The 15608-nt window shown below is 40.8% G+C and overlaps 1 protein-coding gene across 2 annotated transcripts in view; it reads right to left on the bottom strand.

Annotated features, from left to right (window-relative positions):
- Positions 1-3817: 3817 nt before the first annotated feature.
- The window catches only part of plagl2 (pleiomorphic adenoma gene-like 2), a 37884-nt gene continuing 26093 nt past the window's right edge, over positions 3818-15608 (bottom strand). For both annotated transcript variants that reach the window (XM_018679240.2, XM_018679248.2), the window contains exons 2-4: positions 11984-12135; positions 11418-11891; positions 3818-10898 (exon numbers count right to left, since the gene is read on the bottom strand). In XM_018679240.2, coding sequence (XP_018534756.1) covers positions 9413-10898; positions 11418-11758 — 1827 coding nt within the window. In that variant the 5' untranslated portion in view covers positions 11759-11891; positions 11984-12135 and the 3' untranslated portion in view covers positions 3818-9412. The remainder of the gene's footprint in view (positions 10899-11417; positions 11892-11983; positions 12136-15608) is intronic.

Here is a 15608-nt window from a genome sequence, read left to right as displayed (position 1 = left end):
CACAACTTGTCATCTAAAAGCACAAGTTGTGACCTGGAATATTTCTTGGCTATGCTCAGAAGCTTTCTGAAAATATGTTTTTGGACTAATTAAACTGATGTTAATTTGTGAGTTTCAGGGTTTTTTTTTTTTTTTTCATTACTTTGGACAGAGCCAGGTGAGCTGTTACCTCCTGTTTTTAGTCCTTATGCAAAACTAAGCTACAGATATATTCCCTAGAGTATTAAGCACGCAGACATGAGAGTGGTATCAGACTTTTCAACTAACTCTGGACAAAAATGCTAGTAAGTGTATTTCCCAAAATGTCAAATTAAGCCTTTAAAGACAACACAAGCAGATCAACATCAGTATAATTCTACTATATATCTTAAGCACAGGACATTTGTTACTCTCTGCTTCCTTGTAACAGATAAGTCCAGCAGAACACTGGCACACAGGAAAATATAACTGCAGTACACTGTAGTCAGTGGTGGTAGTTATTGGCAAAGATTTTAGTGCTAAAGACTGAGTTTGAACAAACCGCACAGGCTTGAAAAGACACTATATGATATACAAATGAATCTGTAAAGAAGAAAGGAAACTTAACTAAGCCCACACAGCATGCAGGACGCTCTCTGAGCCCTTCACGTAAATGTTTTATTTATCATAGTCTTAACGGTGCCCATCAAACTGGTTTTAGTGAGGAATTGAAGTGCTTCACTTGATCTGTTTTTTAATATATAATGCTAGTGGTAGGCGTTTTTGCACAGATATAAGGTGATTTGTCAGTGTGGGGCTAGACAGAGGGGACAGGTGCCTAGATCAACCCTGATTCTCCAGGGGGGAAAACTGTTAAATGAATGAATGACTCATCCTCCTGTTCCCTGTCTTTCCTCCATTAGAATCAAGCCCACCCAACACTTGTTGAGCTGTTAATGAGCTGTTAACGAGCTGCTTGAAGAGAGCGAGATGAGCCAAAATATTTAAGTTACCCCTGCCACCTGCTGAGGCACATGACTGCTCAGTAAAGCATCAGAGATTGCCTCAATTCAAATGAGTGTATTCTTGTAACAATCGTTACTCTTTCATTTATTTATCCATTCCATCAGGTACCATCTCCTATTCATTGTACCTCCCTCTGTCCTCTGTATTCTGTCAAAGAGTTGATGAGCTCTGACACGTCGCTGCTGTCTTATGTAAAGACAGACGCTCCTCTCCTGCTGTTGAAGTGTACATGCCAGGAGAGATTTTTTACGGATAGACTTTTAAGTGGCCCGAATCATGCGTGTGTATGTATGATCGATGGGTTTACAATGTACATAGAAGAAAACAGCTTTGTATTTGTTGCATTTCGCTGTTTGTGGCTCTCTATAATGATTCCTGTCATTGTTTTAGCCAAAAGCATGACGCTCATGATGACTTTCAAAGGAACTTGTTTCTGTTACTTTTCTCTTTGTTTCTTTTACAGAATGTCCAGTTACAAAATGTACAATGACAAAATAATAAAGTGATGACAAGTTGAATATGAAAAAGAGCTTCCACTCTGTTTTTGAAATATTTGCAAAAGGGCACTTCAGCAGTTCAGTTTCAGGCTGCAGTACCACTGTAAAAACAGGTGGCAGTCACAGACAATAACTCTGATGATGTTACCTCAGCTTGGATTTAGAGACTACTAATTTTTGGCCACAGTCACAGTCCACCACTTTGGTCCAGACTGAAACATCTCAACCAGATCAGATAAATTGCCATTCATGTTCCCCAGAGATTCCTACTGATTTTGGTGATCACCCATCACCCAACATTTTAGCACATCCAATACTTTGGTCTATGTCTAAATACCTGCCAAAACTAAATATATTGCCAGCTGTACTTTGTGTTTAGTCAGTTAGTGAAACTTTCTGTAGTGCATTGATCATGTCATGTAGGTGGTTGTAGCTGGTAGCTGCAGCAGGAAAAGTTCATCCTGCTGCTGTCATTCAAAAACCATAACGCTGATGTGAGGCAGAAAACACAGTAATAATCTGTCACCATGTGGAAGCTCCCTCCATCTTGTCAACAAAAAGCCTACATCAGAAACTGGGGCAAGGAGTATGAAAGATGTGGGAATTTACCAGGTAGGGGAAGTCCAGTGAGAGATGAGGAGGAAGAGCAGGATCCAGCAGTTATCTCAGGGTCTGCTGCCGGTCTTTTTTGTTGATGTGTCTATTGCAAGCGTCCAAACTTTGTGGAGATGCAGCACTAAATCAGTGGAGTGGCCCTTTAAATGAGATGTCTGGTGTGTGTGTGTGTGTGTGTGTGAAGGTGTTAATTCCTGGTTTGTCCCTCTGCGAAATGTTGTGTGTCTGGCAGGCTATGATCAAATTACAAAGTCTGTATTGTGGTGTCTCTGCCTTCTAAAATCCTTTTTATGAGCTCTCCAGGTTCCTCCTAAGAAAATTCTACAAAACCAAAAGAGTTTCTATTCTTGAGTTATGGCACAGTTGGCATTCCCTAAGTGTACATGTGAGAGTCAGCTCAGTTGATGTAAGTATAGGTTAGCTTCATAGTACTATAATTAGGGCAGTCTTGACACTCAGCTATGCATGCAGGCTGACTGGTGCAGCTCTCTGAGATATAATCCAGACCTTGGTCCAACAAGAGGGTTAGACACACTGCGGGGACACAAGAGACCAGTCAGATAGTCCTGAGATATTCCAGGATGGAACTGTAAACTATTTTTTAGTATAGTGATTTAGTCTAAGTTTTCTTTCTCTCTAAAATCAAATCCAAACTCATAGACTCATATAGGTTTGGTCATTTACACAGTAATCTACTTCTTCTTTTGCTGACATATAATATACTACACATCTCCCTATTCAGTCCCATTCTGAGCATGTTTTCAATCATGTGTCCAGTCATGTGGTGACTGCTGATCCAGGAAGAATAAGGCTTCAACTGTGAAATCTGCTCAGATCTCTGGCTCTGCTCATTTTAAGCAGCTGATTAGAAAAAAGATGAACTGAATGAGATGGGTGAATGGATTTATGGAGGGAAAAAATTATTCTCATCGGTTTTTCCTGTCAGCTCAGATATCACTCCAAAAAATCTCTGCATATCAATTTTATGTTTAATGCTAGTAGCAAATGTTAGCATGCTAAGATGCTAAATGAATATAATAAACATTATATCTGCTAACAACACGTTAGTATGATCATTGTGAGCATTGACGCATAAGCTCCAAGGGCTGCTAGCATGGCTTTAGACTCTACAGTCTAGTTAATGCCCCTGTGCCTGACAGAGTCAGTTTGGGTTCAAAACATTGTACTTTTTTACTCTAATAAAACAAACATTTTAATGGGAGTGCTGACTTATGTCTGCCAGTCTTTGGCAAAAAGAAGTCACAATTAGATTTTCAGCGAGTTTTGAACTTTGTGTCTATTGTCTTTATAATTACATCTGCATGACATAATTCTGTGACATTACCTTGAAAATTACAGACCTGTAAAAACAAAATGTTGCCTTTTTATTTCCAAACTAAGGTCAAAGGTCTAAGTACTATTTTAAAGTCTTCTCTATGTTGCCTGGAACAAAATTCAAATGGATCACTGATATCCTACAATGAACCTAAAAAATGTACGCAAATTTTCCTCCATTGCTAAAACCCCAAAAATTTCAACCAAAAATACAAAGGAGCACAGTGTCCTCCACGGTAGTTATAGCTGTGTATAATGTCTTATGCCACCCAACAGTTCAAATTATACTGAATAATGACCTTTATTTTTATGCTGTTCTTTTGTACAGGAATTTTACATTTTGTAAAAGAAAATGCAGATGAAATAAATACAGAATGCAAAGAAGGTATGAAACCGCTGGTTTGTCTTTTAATCATTTCAACATAACACATGACAACTCAAAGATACACTGTACTGTACAATAAGTCAATAGTTCTGTTGTTGTGTTCATCATCTCTTTGGATCAACCAATATACAAATCTGTCACTTTTACATTGCAGCAACTGATTGCATGTGAGATATGTAACAAAAAAAGCAAAACTTCTCACTTTCTTTCTTTCTCCGAAGCACATCATTTATATAATTCTCCCTGTAGTTGATAAACTCCATGCTATATAAAATAGTGTAAGTGAATGCAAATATTCTATTTTTGTTCACCTTTTTTTCACCTTTTTTATTCCAGAGGTGGCTGTAATAGCAAGTGATAAAAAATAAAAGGCTATGTCACTAAACGCGATACACAAAGAGGTTGGAATGCAAGACTTACATTAAGCTAGAAATATATAAAACTACGTGTGGATGTTGCCTGCATCAGACAGTACCCAGTTTCTTTCTAAAAGCAAAATAAGAGAGAGAGAGTGTGTGAGAGAGAGAGTAAGAGAGGGAGAGAAAGAGAGAGCATTATTAAAATCAAATCAGTTTTTTCAGGCTTAAACTGATGAAAAAATTCCCTTAAAATATTTGTGTTCTGCACCTACTAGTAAAGAGGAAAAGGTGAGGATAAGTGCATCCCTAGTAGGTGCAGGTCGAGGTAATGGATCTACAGCCAAGCCAAGAAACAGAACAACATCACTGTCAGAGGTCAGGGGGTAATCTGTTTTATATAAAGTGTTTCAGAGTTGAGGTGATTTAGTTATCAGCTTTTTGTAAAGCTCAGTCTATGGAGGCACATTTCTGCCAGAAAAAGAATTTAAAATGACAACTTGCACAAAAATACTAAGATACTGTATTAAGTCAGAATTATGATACTAAGAAAAAAAAAAATCCTGATATAAATAAAAAGAATAAAATTTTTACTTAGTCAATTTTGATTTCATGAACTTAACTTTATAAATTAAAATGTTAAGTAAACATAGTAAATATAATTTTGACTCACTGAATCATGCAATAATTTCTTAGTAAACAGTAGTAGTAGTAAATACACATTTTGACTTACTAAATCAAAATGTATATCTATTACATCAAAATTATTGGTATAGGACTCATGATAGTTTTCACTTACCAGTCTATGACACTAATTCAAAAAATTTAAGTAAAATTTTGACTTGCTATCAGATAATTTTGTCATAATCAGTTTATGTTTAATGTTATGGGCCAAGTCAATAATCTTGATTCACTATTGTAATTTTATGTCAGGAAATGAAAGTCTATACTTTGACTTAATATCTCAGCATCTTCATCATTTTTGATTAAGTAAGCTGAAAGTTGTAAGTTGTTTCTTTTTTCAGAAATGGGCTTCCATACAGATCAGGGTATGAGTCGAGAAACATTTTTCTAGAATGATCCCACTATGAAGAATGACTGACCTATCCTGTCACTCTGGAAACAACTCTGAGAAAACTAATATGAGCTTAGGTGGGACAACAGGCATGAGATCTGTCGTTGTCTGTGGTTCACAGCTACAAGTATGGCAAGTACGTTTCACTTCTGTCTTAATTTAAGTCTTTTTCAACTATATGTTGAGTTCATGTTACTAACTTTAATTTAAAGCCACGTTTACCCACTTCCTAACGAAAAACTGAAACTGCAACTCTTGCAACATGGTGGCATCATTCTCACGAGTCATTATAGCAGGAAGTCACTCCTTTTAGCAGAGACAACCAGTTCAGCGACAATGGCTGTATACTTTAAGTGCTACATTTTGGGGTCAATCCTGACTGAATTTTTCTTCAGTTACATGGTCTAAAAATGGCCTGCAGATGGTCCTCTGTTGCAACAGCATTTCAATAGTAGGTTGTGGTCAGGTTGTGGCTTTAACATTCTCCTGACAACACTTGTTTCTCACCCCCTCAGAATAACAGATACTAAGCTGTTGCTGTTCTCTTCAAGCACTTGGCTGTGGAGTTTGATTAGTTAAATTTATGAGAAAGAAGGCAAAGCTGGTTACCAAAAAACAAAACCAAAAAAGTTTCAAAGGAAAAGGGGCAGAGGGTTTGTATGTAGAAGGATATTAGTGAAAGGTCTATCAAAAATACTGTTATTCTTTTGGAGAAGAGAAATACACAAAGGTTGATAAAGTCTACACATCAAACTAATGGCACATACATGTACAGGATCAATACAAAATTAAAAACATATGAACATATAAGCTGAAATTTTAAAAGAAAAAAAATACTCTTTTTTAAAGGTTGAAAGTGCTAGAATTCAGATTAGCTCACAGAAACCCAGGGAGGACAAACTTAATACATGCCAAAAGCTTTTCCTTAACTCTTTTTAGGACTAAATGAAAATTTGTTACAAAAATATAAATGCTCAATTTGATTGCTACAAATCTGGCTTAAGCCAAGAGGATTTTTTTTCTTTCAAACTACTTTTTTAAAAAAACTCAAAATAATGATCAAATTTGAATCTTGCCCTTTTTTTAATATATCATGTAAATTATCAGAAAGGTGCCAACAGCTAATTTATTTAGGATCAATAAAAAGTTTGATCATTTTACAAGAGTCATCATCACAAAAATGACCCTCCAGGGGGGAGACTAAAAAGTGTTAATTATTCAGAATAATTTCAAATTAGTTCAGAACTTGGAATATAAAATCTACGATTTTAGCTATGAAGTTGTGATTAAACAGTCAGACCGTGGGGAAGCTTTTTCAACATTAGCTGCTCCTACCTTCCAAGGGGAATATTCAGCTGTCTAACACACAGCTGCTCATCGTTGGGGTTTCATATCCTACAGTATAAAAATCAGATTACACTTGTAGCATTTTGTAACAAGCAGTTGTGCAAAAATGTAGTTTCTTCTCCCCAGGTTTTGGTAAGAAAAATAAAACAAATAAAAATGAGGTGATGTGTTGTGTTGTTTTTCGAGGTCCTGTTTTATACAAACAGAAAATAATATATCATATGACAACAAACAAAACAAATATATGACTATAAGCGATACCCCAAGTCATGCAGTCAGTCATGTGTCCCCCTGTGCTTTGAATGTCAAAGCCTGGGAATTCAGTGACTGTGTTCTTTCAGATATCGCTGTGTTTTCAGACCCTTTTCCTTTGACTCTACAAAGCAGCTGAGCAAAGAGGAGGAGGAGTATGGGGGGAGGGGGCTGGGGCTGATGAACACTTTGTCGGTGATGTTTGTGCATGTTTTCAGCTCGCTGTCCATCTTGCAAAAAATTTGAAATGTTCTAGTGGTCTACAGTTGTCGTCCATCAGCAACCGTAGCTAAAAGCAGCAATATGTATTTTATTTTTCTTTTTTAATGTACTATGTTTTTCCTGTTTTTTCTTTTCTTTGTTTTTACTCAACATTTTATGGTGGGTGGGGCATGCCTGTGGCATGATGACTGCTGAAGGCAAAGTGAACGGGTCTTCTTCTAGGACTGGACAACATTTACACACAAAATGAACTGAATCACTGATGATGCAGGAGCTCAGTCCTGTGTGAAGTTATGGGTATGCCGCTTGCGATGGTCATGCCCCAGAGAGAACATTAGATAAGGAGCACCTATTTCACTTTGAGGCTTAGGTTAACTTTGGGCTCAGGTTTTTATAGGCTGGTGGCAAATGGTTAGAAATGCTCTAAACTCCAAGACGTCCAAAACCACTGAGCTCTGAGTGAAATCAGCTTGGATTTCATCACAGTGCAGGGGTTATATATTCCACTGGATAAAGACCTACAGTCATAAATTCATAGGCCATCCATGTCAGCATCCCTATAACACAATCTATCTAGTTCAAATCCTACTTGATTATTAAGCCACTAACAGCCTTCTATAGATATTTCCCATCCACAGTTCTGATTCCACTATACTAACTCAAGTACATGTAAAGGTAAAGATTGGATATGACAGAGAAAGCTTAAGGGAAAAAGCTAATACTTCATCCGTTTGTTTGATCAAAAATGCAAGATACACACAAATGTAAACCTGCCAGACATCAAAAACATCATCACTTAGTTTTAATACGTCTACCTAAAATACACCTTACTGAGATAAAAGCAATTATAATATTCATTTTTGAGATATTTCGTACACTGCAATAACATTCTTAAACACATTTTTCCTCATCTGTCACTGTAATTCTTGTTTTTTGCCATTCACATATGTCAGGGTTCATCATTACCATGATGATGCATCTTTTTAAAAGACTGAGTAAAGATGTGTCTGTATTATTTTCCAAAAATATAGCCTAGATTTTAGATATGTCAGGCAGCAGAGAAACAGCTGCAGTATATCATTATCATGGGAACTTTTAAAGGTAACTGATGGAAGGAAGACAGGTGAAGGAAGGAGAGTCCTCACAGAGGAAACCAGGAGGATTTTGGGTTTTGTGAGGAACTACAAGTGAGGAGAAAGTCTCTGTCTCAGGCGGTGAAAACCTCTAGAAGTCACAAGGAAGGAGTCTAGGAAGGTTTCCCAAGTAGATTCCTAAAGGTGAAGTGCCTTCTGCTAAAAAAAAGTGCTTCTCTTGAGGAAAAGTAAAAAAGCCAACATGATAATACACCATTGTCAACCAGCTCACACACCTTCACATTTCTTTCTTTTTTCTTTTCTTTAAAAATGTGTGGCCATGTGTGTGACTGGTCTTTATGTTTGGCAGCAAACAGACAACTCATACAGGTCTCTGTTTTTTATTTAGTGAACTATTTTCATTTAAACTGACCTGACTCTATGAGCACATCAGTTACAGTTGTAAGAAAATAACTGGGACATCCATCTAATTTTTTTCTTATTTGAAGAGCACTTTTTTAGAGGCAGGGGTTGTTTTTGTGGCTCCAGCCAAGCTGTTTACAGGACGATTTTAGATTTAAGGTTCAATTGTCGGCTCAACATCTGTCTCTCTTCATTCCTTCACTGATCTCTCTCGTCTCCATACTAATCATGACAGTTTGGATTATTAGAGTGGGTGGTTCAAAACTCAAGATGAGACACATTCTACCATGTTCTTACATTTGGAAAAAAAAAAAAAGGAAAACAAAATATCCACTTCAAACTATTTTTTTTCTGGGTCACAACAAGACTGATAATCTTCACTAAAAATTATCTTTTTTTTTTTTCTTTTTTTTTTAAATTAAACATTAGAAAGTATGCAGTACCACGCCTTTTGGCCTACTGATCCTGCCCTCAATACTACTAAATAGGGGATGGAAGAGGGATAAAAGGGGAAGTAAATGGAAATTTAAAAAGAAGGGTTAATACATCTTTATAACTATAGGATAAGGGGGGGGGGGAGCCCAAATAAAAGCTTCTTCAACTTCTTTTCTGACCCTTTCCTTTTTTCTCAAAGGGGTTTAACTTCCTTTTAAGGCTCAATCAAAAGCTTTTGTGTGCTTTCATTTAAGGCTTCTAAGTGTTCATTTGTGTGTTTATTTATTCTAATTCTCCCAACTTTTTGATCAGGCTCTGTAAAGAACCACGCTGAGCTGAGCTGAGCTGAGCTGAGCTGAGGCTGGCGTGGAGGCCATCTTGGCTGGGCAGGGCTGGGCCTAGGGCCAGCTCTTTTACTGGAAGGCCTGGTGGAAGCGAGGCAGTGTGGTGGTACTAAGGCTGGAGCTGAACACTGGGGGGAGGGGGTGCAGAGGTCCGAGGCCCAGACCCCCACTGGAGCTCTGCTGCTCCTGAGGTTGCGGTTGCAAAGAGGTAAGAGGTGCCGTGGCGACGGCAGCTGCTGCCGCGGCAACTGCTGCAGCGTGGGGCTCGGCAGCGTGCAGAGATGAGGCAGAGGAGGAGGAGGAAGAGGAGGAGGTTGCAGATGAGGTGTAGCCCATCACCAGCCCTCCCGTGCTCATGGGGGCGCTGTAGGGGGGCAGGTTGAGGGGCAGGAACCCCAGCAGGTGGGAGAAGTCCATGTTAGCAGCACACAGAGACTCAGCGATCACCGCAGGGCTCTTGGACAGGAGGTGATCCCCGCAAAGCTCATCTGTCAGGCCCGAGGTGGGCTCCAGTCCGTCCTTGGGGGGCGAGGCAGCAGCGTGGGGCTCTGCAGAGGGAACCGGGCCTGGCAAGCCACTCTGCAGATCCATGAGGAAGCTTTCCATCTCCACTTTCAAGGGCTTGTCCAGCAGGTATGAGGTAGATCCCAGCTGGTATTTGGGCGCTGGCTGGGGCTGGTGCTGCTGCTGGGGAGCCGGAGGCTGGTGGGGGGGGGGCAATGGAGGGGAATGATGGTGGTGGTGATGGTGGTGATGATGGTGGTGGTGATGGGAGTGTGGGTGAAGAGATCCAGGGGATTCCATGTGACAGCCCATGCCCATGGCTGCAGATAAGGAACTGGGCATTAGGGATGGGTGTGGGTGACCCACCCCAGTATTAGACATTGCCTGAAGATGGTGGGGGTTGTACATGCCCATTGGAAAAGGGGCCCCACTGGGGAACGGTTTGCCCATCATGGGGTCTTTGTTGGGACCCATGCCGCACATCATGGGGCTGAGCTCTTCCTTCACAGAGCAAGGTGGTGACCCAGAAGCTAAAAGGCCTAACATATCCGGAGGCTCCGTCTTGATCTTCAGCAGCTCCTGCGAGTGGCTCTTCTTCACGTGGCGTGTCAGGTGGTCCTTCCTGCCGAAGCGCTGGGCACAGTACTGGCACAGGAAGTCCTTTCGGCCCGTGTGGACCACCATGTGCCGTCTCACATCCTTCCGTGTGTAGAAACGACGGTCACAGTGGTCACACGGGTGTTTCTTCTCCTTGGCGCCACCGGAAGACTTCCCAGAGTGGCTTTTGAGATGCTCCAGAAGAACAGGTGTACTCTCGTAGCTCTGCATGCACACTTTACAGGTGAGATCCCCTGCTGTGGCAGAGTGCATGGCCACATGGCGCTTGTATCCCAGCTTGGTGTTGTAGTGCTTCCCACACTCCTCACACTTGAAGGCCTCCTTGTTGGGGTCATGGGTCTGCAGGTGGTTTTTCAGGTGGTCTTTGCGGTGGAACATTTTCTCACAGAATGAGCACTGATGGGTCTTCTGTGGAGAGTGTGTGGCCATATGCCTGCAAAGGAGCACAATAAAGAGAGAGATTATGAATGGTAGTTGTGTTTTAGGAGAAGTAACATCATCATCGACATTGTCTTGTTTTCATGTTCTAAGTCAGTCTGCTAGAAGTGTGCATGCTGAAGTGAGGCATGAACTCCTTTCAGTCTAACCCCTTGAGTCCATATATACATGAATGAGTCACAGTGGTTTACAGTCAGGACCCAAAATGGATTTGGAACCACTTCCTGTGATTCACTAGATTCCAAACATCCTTGTATGTTGATGAGTCTGAGACTGAGATATTTAAACCTGCAGTGGAGAACATGCAGACTCCACATAGAAAAGCCCTGGTTGAACCAGGGTTCAAACCCTGAACCTTCTTGCTGTGAGGTGACAGTGCTAACCACTGTATATTCAATAAAAAAAAAAAGTATTCTTTCTGCATTGGCTCATGAGGGATCCTGAGAAAGCTAAAGAATGCCTCACTCTGTATTTAAAAGGATGTGAACTGTGTGATGTGTTTAAGGCTTTATACCTGAAGAGTTTGTATTTGGAGCTGAAGGCCTTGGGACAGTGTGGCTGTGAGCAGTGGAAGGGTTTCTCTCCTGTGTGATTCAAGGCGTGGACACGTAGCTTCTCCTGTGAGGCAAACAGAGCCCCGCACACCAAACACTCGTTCCCGCTCACTCTCTCTACCTCCTCTCCTTCTTCTCCCCTGTCCCTCTCTCTCTCTTTCCCCCTCTCTCGCTCTCTCTCTCTCTCTATCCGTGGCAGCGGGGCGGCGCTCCCAAACAGCTTGGCGGCAGTCCGTCGTCCCTCTTCCTCCGGCGTCAGTGCGGTAATACGGTGTGAGGCATCAGCGGCAGCAGCTGCCATGGCAGCCCTAGAGTGCCGCTGCCATGAAAATTCACTTGTGGGTCCCCTGCCTTGCAGGCTCAACGCAGGAAGTTGGCTGACAGGTCACAGGAAGGGCCGAGGATCCAGCAATAACATCGAGGTAAGCCAAAATCTGTGGTGAGGTAGAAGGTACATGCTTTGACACTGTTTTCAAGTTTGTAGCAACATTGAACATATATTTTCTGTAAAGCCTAATTTTTTTACCTGTTGAAATCCTTCTTTTGTCTCTGCACTTTCCTTCTCTCTCTCTCTCTGCTTCAGTCGCTCCTCTCCCTTTCGTGTTCTCTCCTCCTCACCCAGTCCCAACAGCTATGGTTGGCGGCGAGTGTGAAATACTGCTTTGCATCTTTACTGTCCTGTGAGGAGAAAAAGCATGACAAATGTAAGTTTAAAAAGTGACTCCAGTCCTGCAATTTTAAGGCTTTGACAAAACTGTAACAAAATATATTAATGCAGACAAATCAAAGCCTCAGAATTCAGGAAAAAAAATGAAACCTCCCCAGCCCATAATTGAAAAGGCTTGACCTGAATCATTATTTGTCATTTGCAAATTCTACCTCAAAAGCAAGTTTCCTCTGAGCTCACTAGGGGGAGCTGAACGACAAGTCTGACAGACTAGACAGGAACAAAGGATTAACAAAAAACTGTTTTGTGAATGATGATTCTCAATCACAGTCACAGCACAATACCTTTATTTGTATAAACAAATGTGACGACTGAGAGTAATTACACAGCCTTATCCCTCATCATGTGTGTCTTCAGATAACAGCATGGTGCACAAAGTCAGCTTTGTGTGTGTACATGTATGTACTTGTTATGACACTGGATAAGTCTCCTGTAATCCTTGGGAAAACACAGAAACACACACAACCCCCAGGGAAGAGAGAGGGTTGTGGTGGGTAGGGGGATGAGAGGGGTGGGCAGTGTTATGCCACAAACTCAGCCTTCCTAGAACCAGCACTACCTGTCACCCTGAATTCAACAAATTCCTGACAGCAACAGCAAGGAGACAGCATAACTGAAAACCAGAGCAGTTACTGACCTGCAGTTGTTTATTAAGACAAACTGCAAACTATTTTAACTTATGTTTCTGAGAGACCGGCTGACCTCTCTCCCTGTCATCTCTGCATTCCCTTATTTACCCTCAGTGACCTCAGTGACCCCTGCTAGCTAACACACCAGCTAAGTCCAAGGCTGAACGGACACAACACTGATCGCAATGTCAGTTGTGCTCTGAGCATCAGTCACGTGAAATGAGTACCATAAACACATGAGGGCATATGAGTCAGAATACACACACACATGCACAAGGTGTGTACATACATACGCAGATCCAAATGTAATGGTATCCTCTCTGTGTGAGAGGTCAGTGAGTTAAGAACGACAGCAAATGTGTTGGAATCTATTTTAATTGTTTTTGCAGATGCTTCTCATCTCTCTACATGTTTGTCACAGGTACCCACAGGTTGGTAGGTGTGACTAAAACATGTACATGCACAGAGTGGTGTGTGTGTGTGTGTGTGTGTGTGGTCATGTAATTTCTTCTACACAAGATACACTTAAGCGTGTATGTCTTAGTGTGTACATGTGCATATGTGTGTATTTATTCTCATTATGTATGTGTATTTACAGTGGTGGTTAAGAGGACCTGACAGCTGTAGCGTTGTGTGGTGGTCATCACCCAGCAGGGAGGGTGCAGGGGGGTGACACCCGTCCCATTGACCACCCTCAGGGAGCCCGGCTCTATTGTACAGCCTACCCACATCGCACATTCCTGGCCTGAACCATGCCGTGTTGCCCTGCCTCTCTCCTCCGCACACAACAGCACATACAACACACAGAGTTCTGGTCACACCGAATGCAACATCATGTACACGTACACACAAGGCCGGCATGCTCAAACACACTCACAAAGGCACGCACACAGACAGGCAGATACAGTACAATGAAGAGAATCAACGCCATCAAGTTACAGAAATAAACCAAATAGAGCTTGAACACAAAGGAAATACCATGACAGACCATGTGGAGAGGTAACTTCACACATGGATGCCCTCATGCCTGAACAAACGCAAATGACTCATACTGACCCGGGCAATATGATTATGTTTTCATTATCACTAAAGCTGTTTTTGCTACCTGACTGTTTGTTAACACAATTCTAAATCCCACCCTGTGCAGACTAAAGGTAATTAATTTATTCAGCTTTAGCATTTAAATATTTAACTATTTAACTGTACAACCGTCCTGTGCAATACAACACACCTGTGCAATACATTCACATTCACACTTATACCTCATTGTATATAGAGTTGCACTGTTTTTTGTTGTCTTGTTGTTTCTGCATATTTGCACTGGAAAGGAAAAGCTCTCCAATCTTCTTGTACTTTTAGTATAATGACAATAAAGGGCATTCTATTCTGTTCTATTCTACTTATAATATTAGCCTAAATCTGTGTTACTAATTTCTAAATTTAACCACCAATACTACTCCAGCAGTGATGCTCTCTTGATATAAAAACTATTTTAAATGTAATTTTCATGCCATGTGTTGTATGTTTGAGTATTTTGATCACTAAAATACAATAACTAAGTATATTATAATGAGAGTAAATTTCTATGCTCCCTCTCACTTTTCCTTCTATCAGGTAAAACAATAGGCCTGAAGAAAAATAAAATGGGGGCATTGCAGCCTTTCCAGCTGTTAAACAATTTGCTGACAAGCCTGAAATTTTTTAACTTTCTGTAGTCACTGCTCTCGGCCTCTGTAGGACAGAGTGCATTAGTACAACTAGTAAGATGGTGCTCTTACAGTGGAGGCATGCAGACTGAACCATCATTTGAAGCAACCAGTCTCTGCACATGTGCGTGACTCTTACACATCACCAAATAGGTTCCTTACCTGTGGTTACTGATTTTCTATCAGCCAATGAATTAACAACCTTTCTCATGTTTCTAGAACTCACTAAGATCATTATGTGAAAGGAGCAACTGTGTATTGGGATCTTTCTCGCATGTGTCACTGCAGTTCCCCTCACACGCTACTGTATGTTCCTCATTATGTATCAATCAACCAATGAAACCCCAGGCTGAATTTTCTCTCATGTGTTCCCCCTCCACATATAAACCCCTCAGTTCACTCACTGTTCTCCCCTACTGTTGTGTTTGTGCAGTAAATCCATCACCATCAGTCTGCAGCTACTGTCAACTGCTTCATACAGTACAAGCTCCAGATGCACTCATGTTCAAACACTGATATAATGCAGTGTTATTTCCGCTCATGATGAAAGGTTTTTTTCAGGGTTAGGGTTAGACACACAAAACATGATGTTCTGCTTTGATGGTTATTTTTAATTTGATAAATTTCATTACTTTTATCTCGTACACTGTTATTAGCTTCATTATATTTCTTATAAATCAGTCCTAATTCAAAAATTTGGATTCAACGTAATTTTAGAATGGAAATTCATCTTAGTACTTTTGTGCGATTCAGATGTTTTCTCAGCTTTCACCCAGGGTTTCTAAGTATCCGCTGCACTCTCTAGCACTCATGTTAAAGCACTTGGGAAGTGAAAATGGAGCCATACTCTCTCCATCAAGTGCTTCCTAGTGGTCTGCATAACAAGTAAAAGCAGGCATGTTCCTCTCCTCACCACTTTGAAGAGAGGGAGAAGAGAGATTGGATGCCAACAACACACACTTGGAGTTTCTGTATTAATCAGGTGATAAAGCACAAGAAGTGCTTTCTGTTTGTTTAAATGATAGTTTGGTCAACTTCTGGCTGATGAACTGCTATGTGAAGGAATAAATCTGGCTGGTGCTCAAAGCC

This window comes from Lates calcarifer, linkage group LG6, assembly GCF_001640805.2.
Source record: "Lates calcarifer isolate ASB-BC8 linkage group LG6, TLL_Latcal_v3, whole genome shotgun sequence".
NCBI classification, from domain to species: Eukaryota; Metazoa; Chordata; class Actinopteri; family Centropomidae; genus Lates; species Lates calcarifer.
This window is presented reverse-complemented; position numbering and strand designations above follow the sequence as displayed.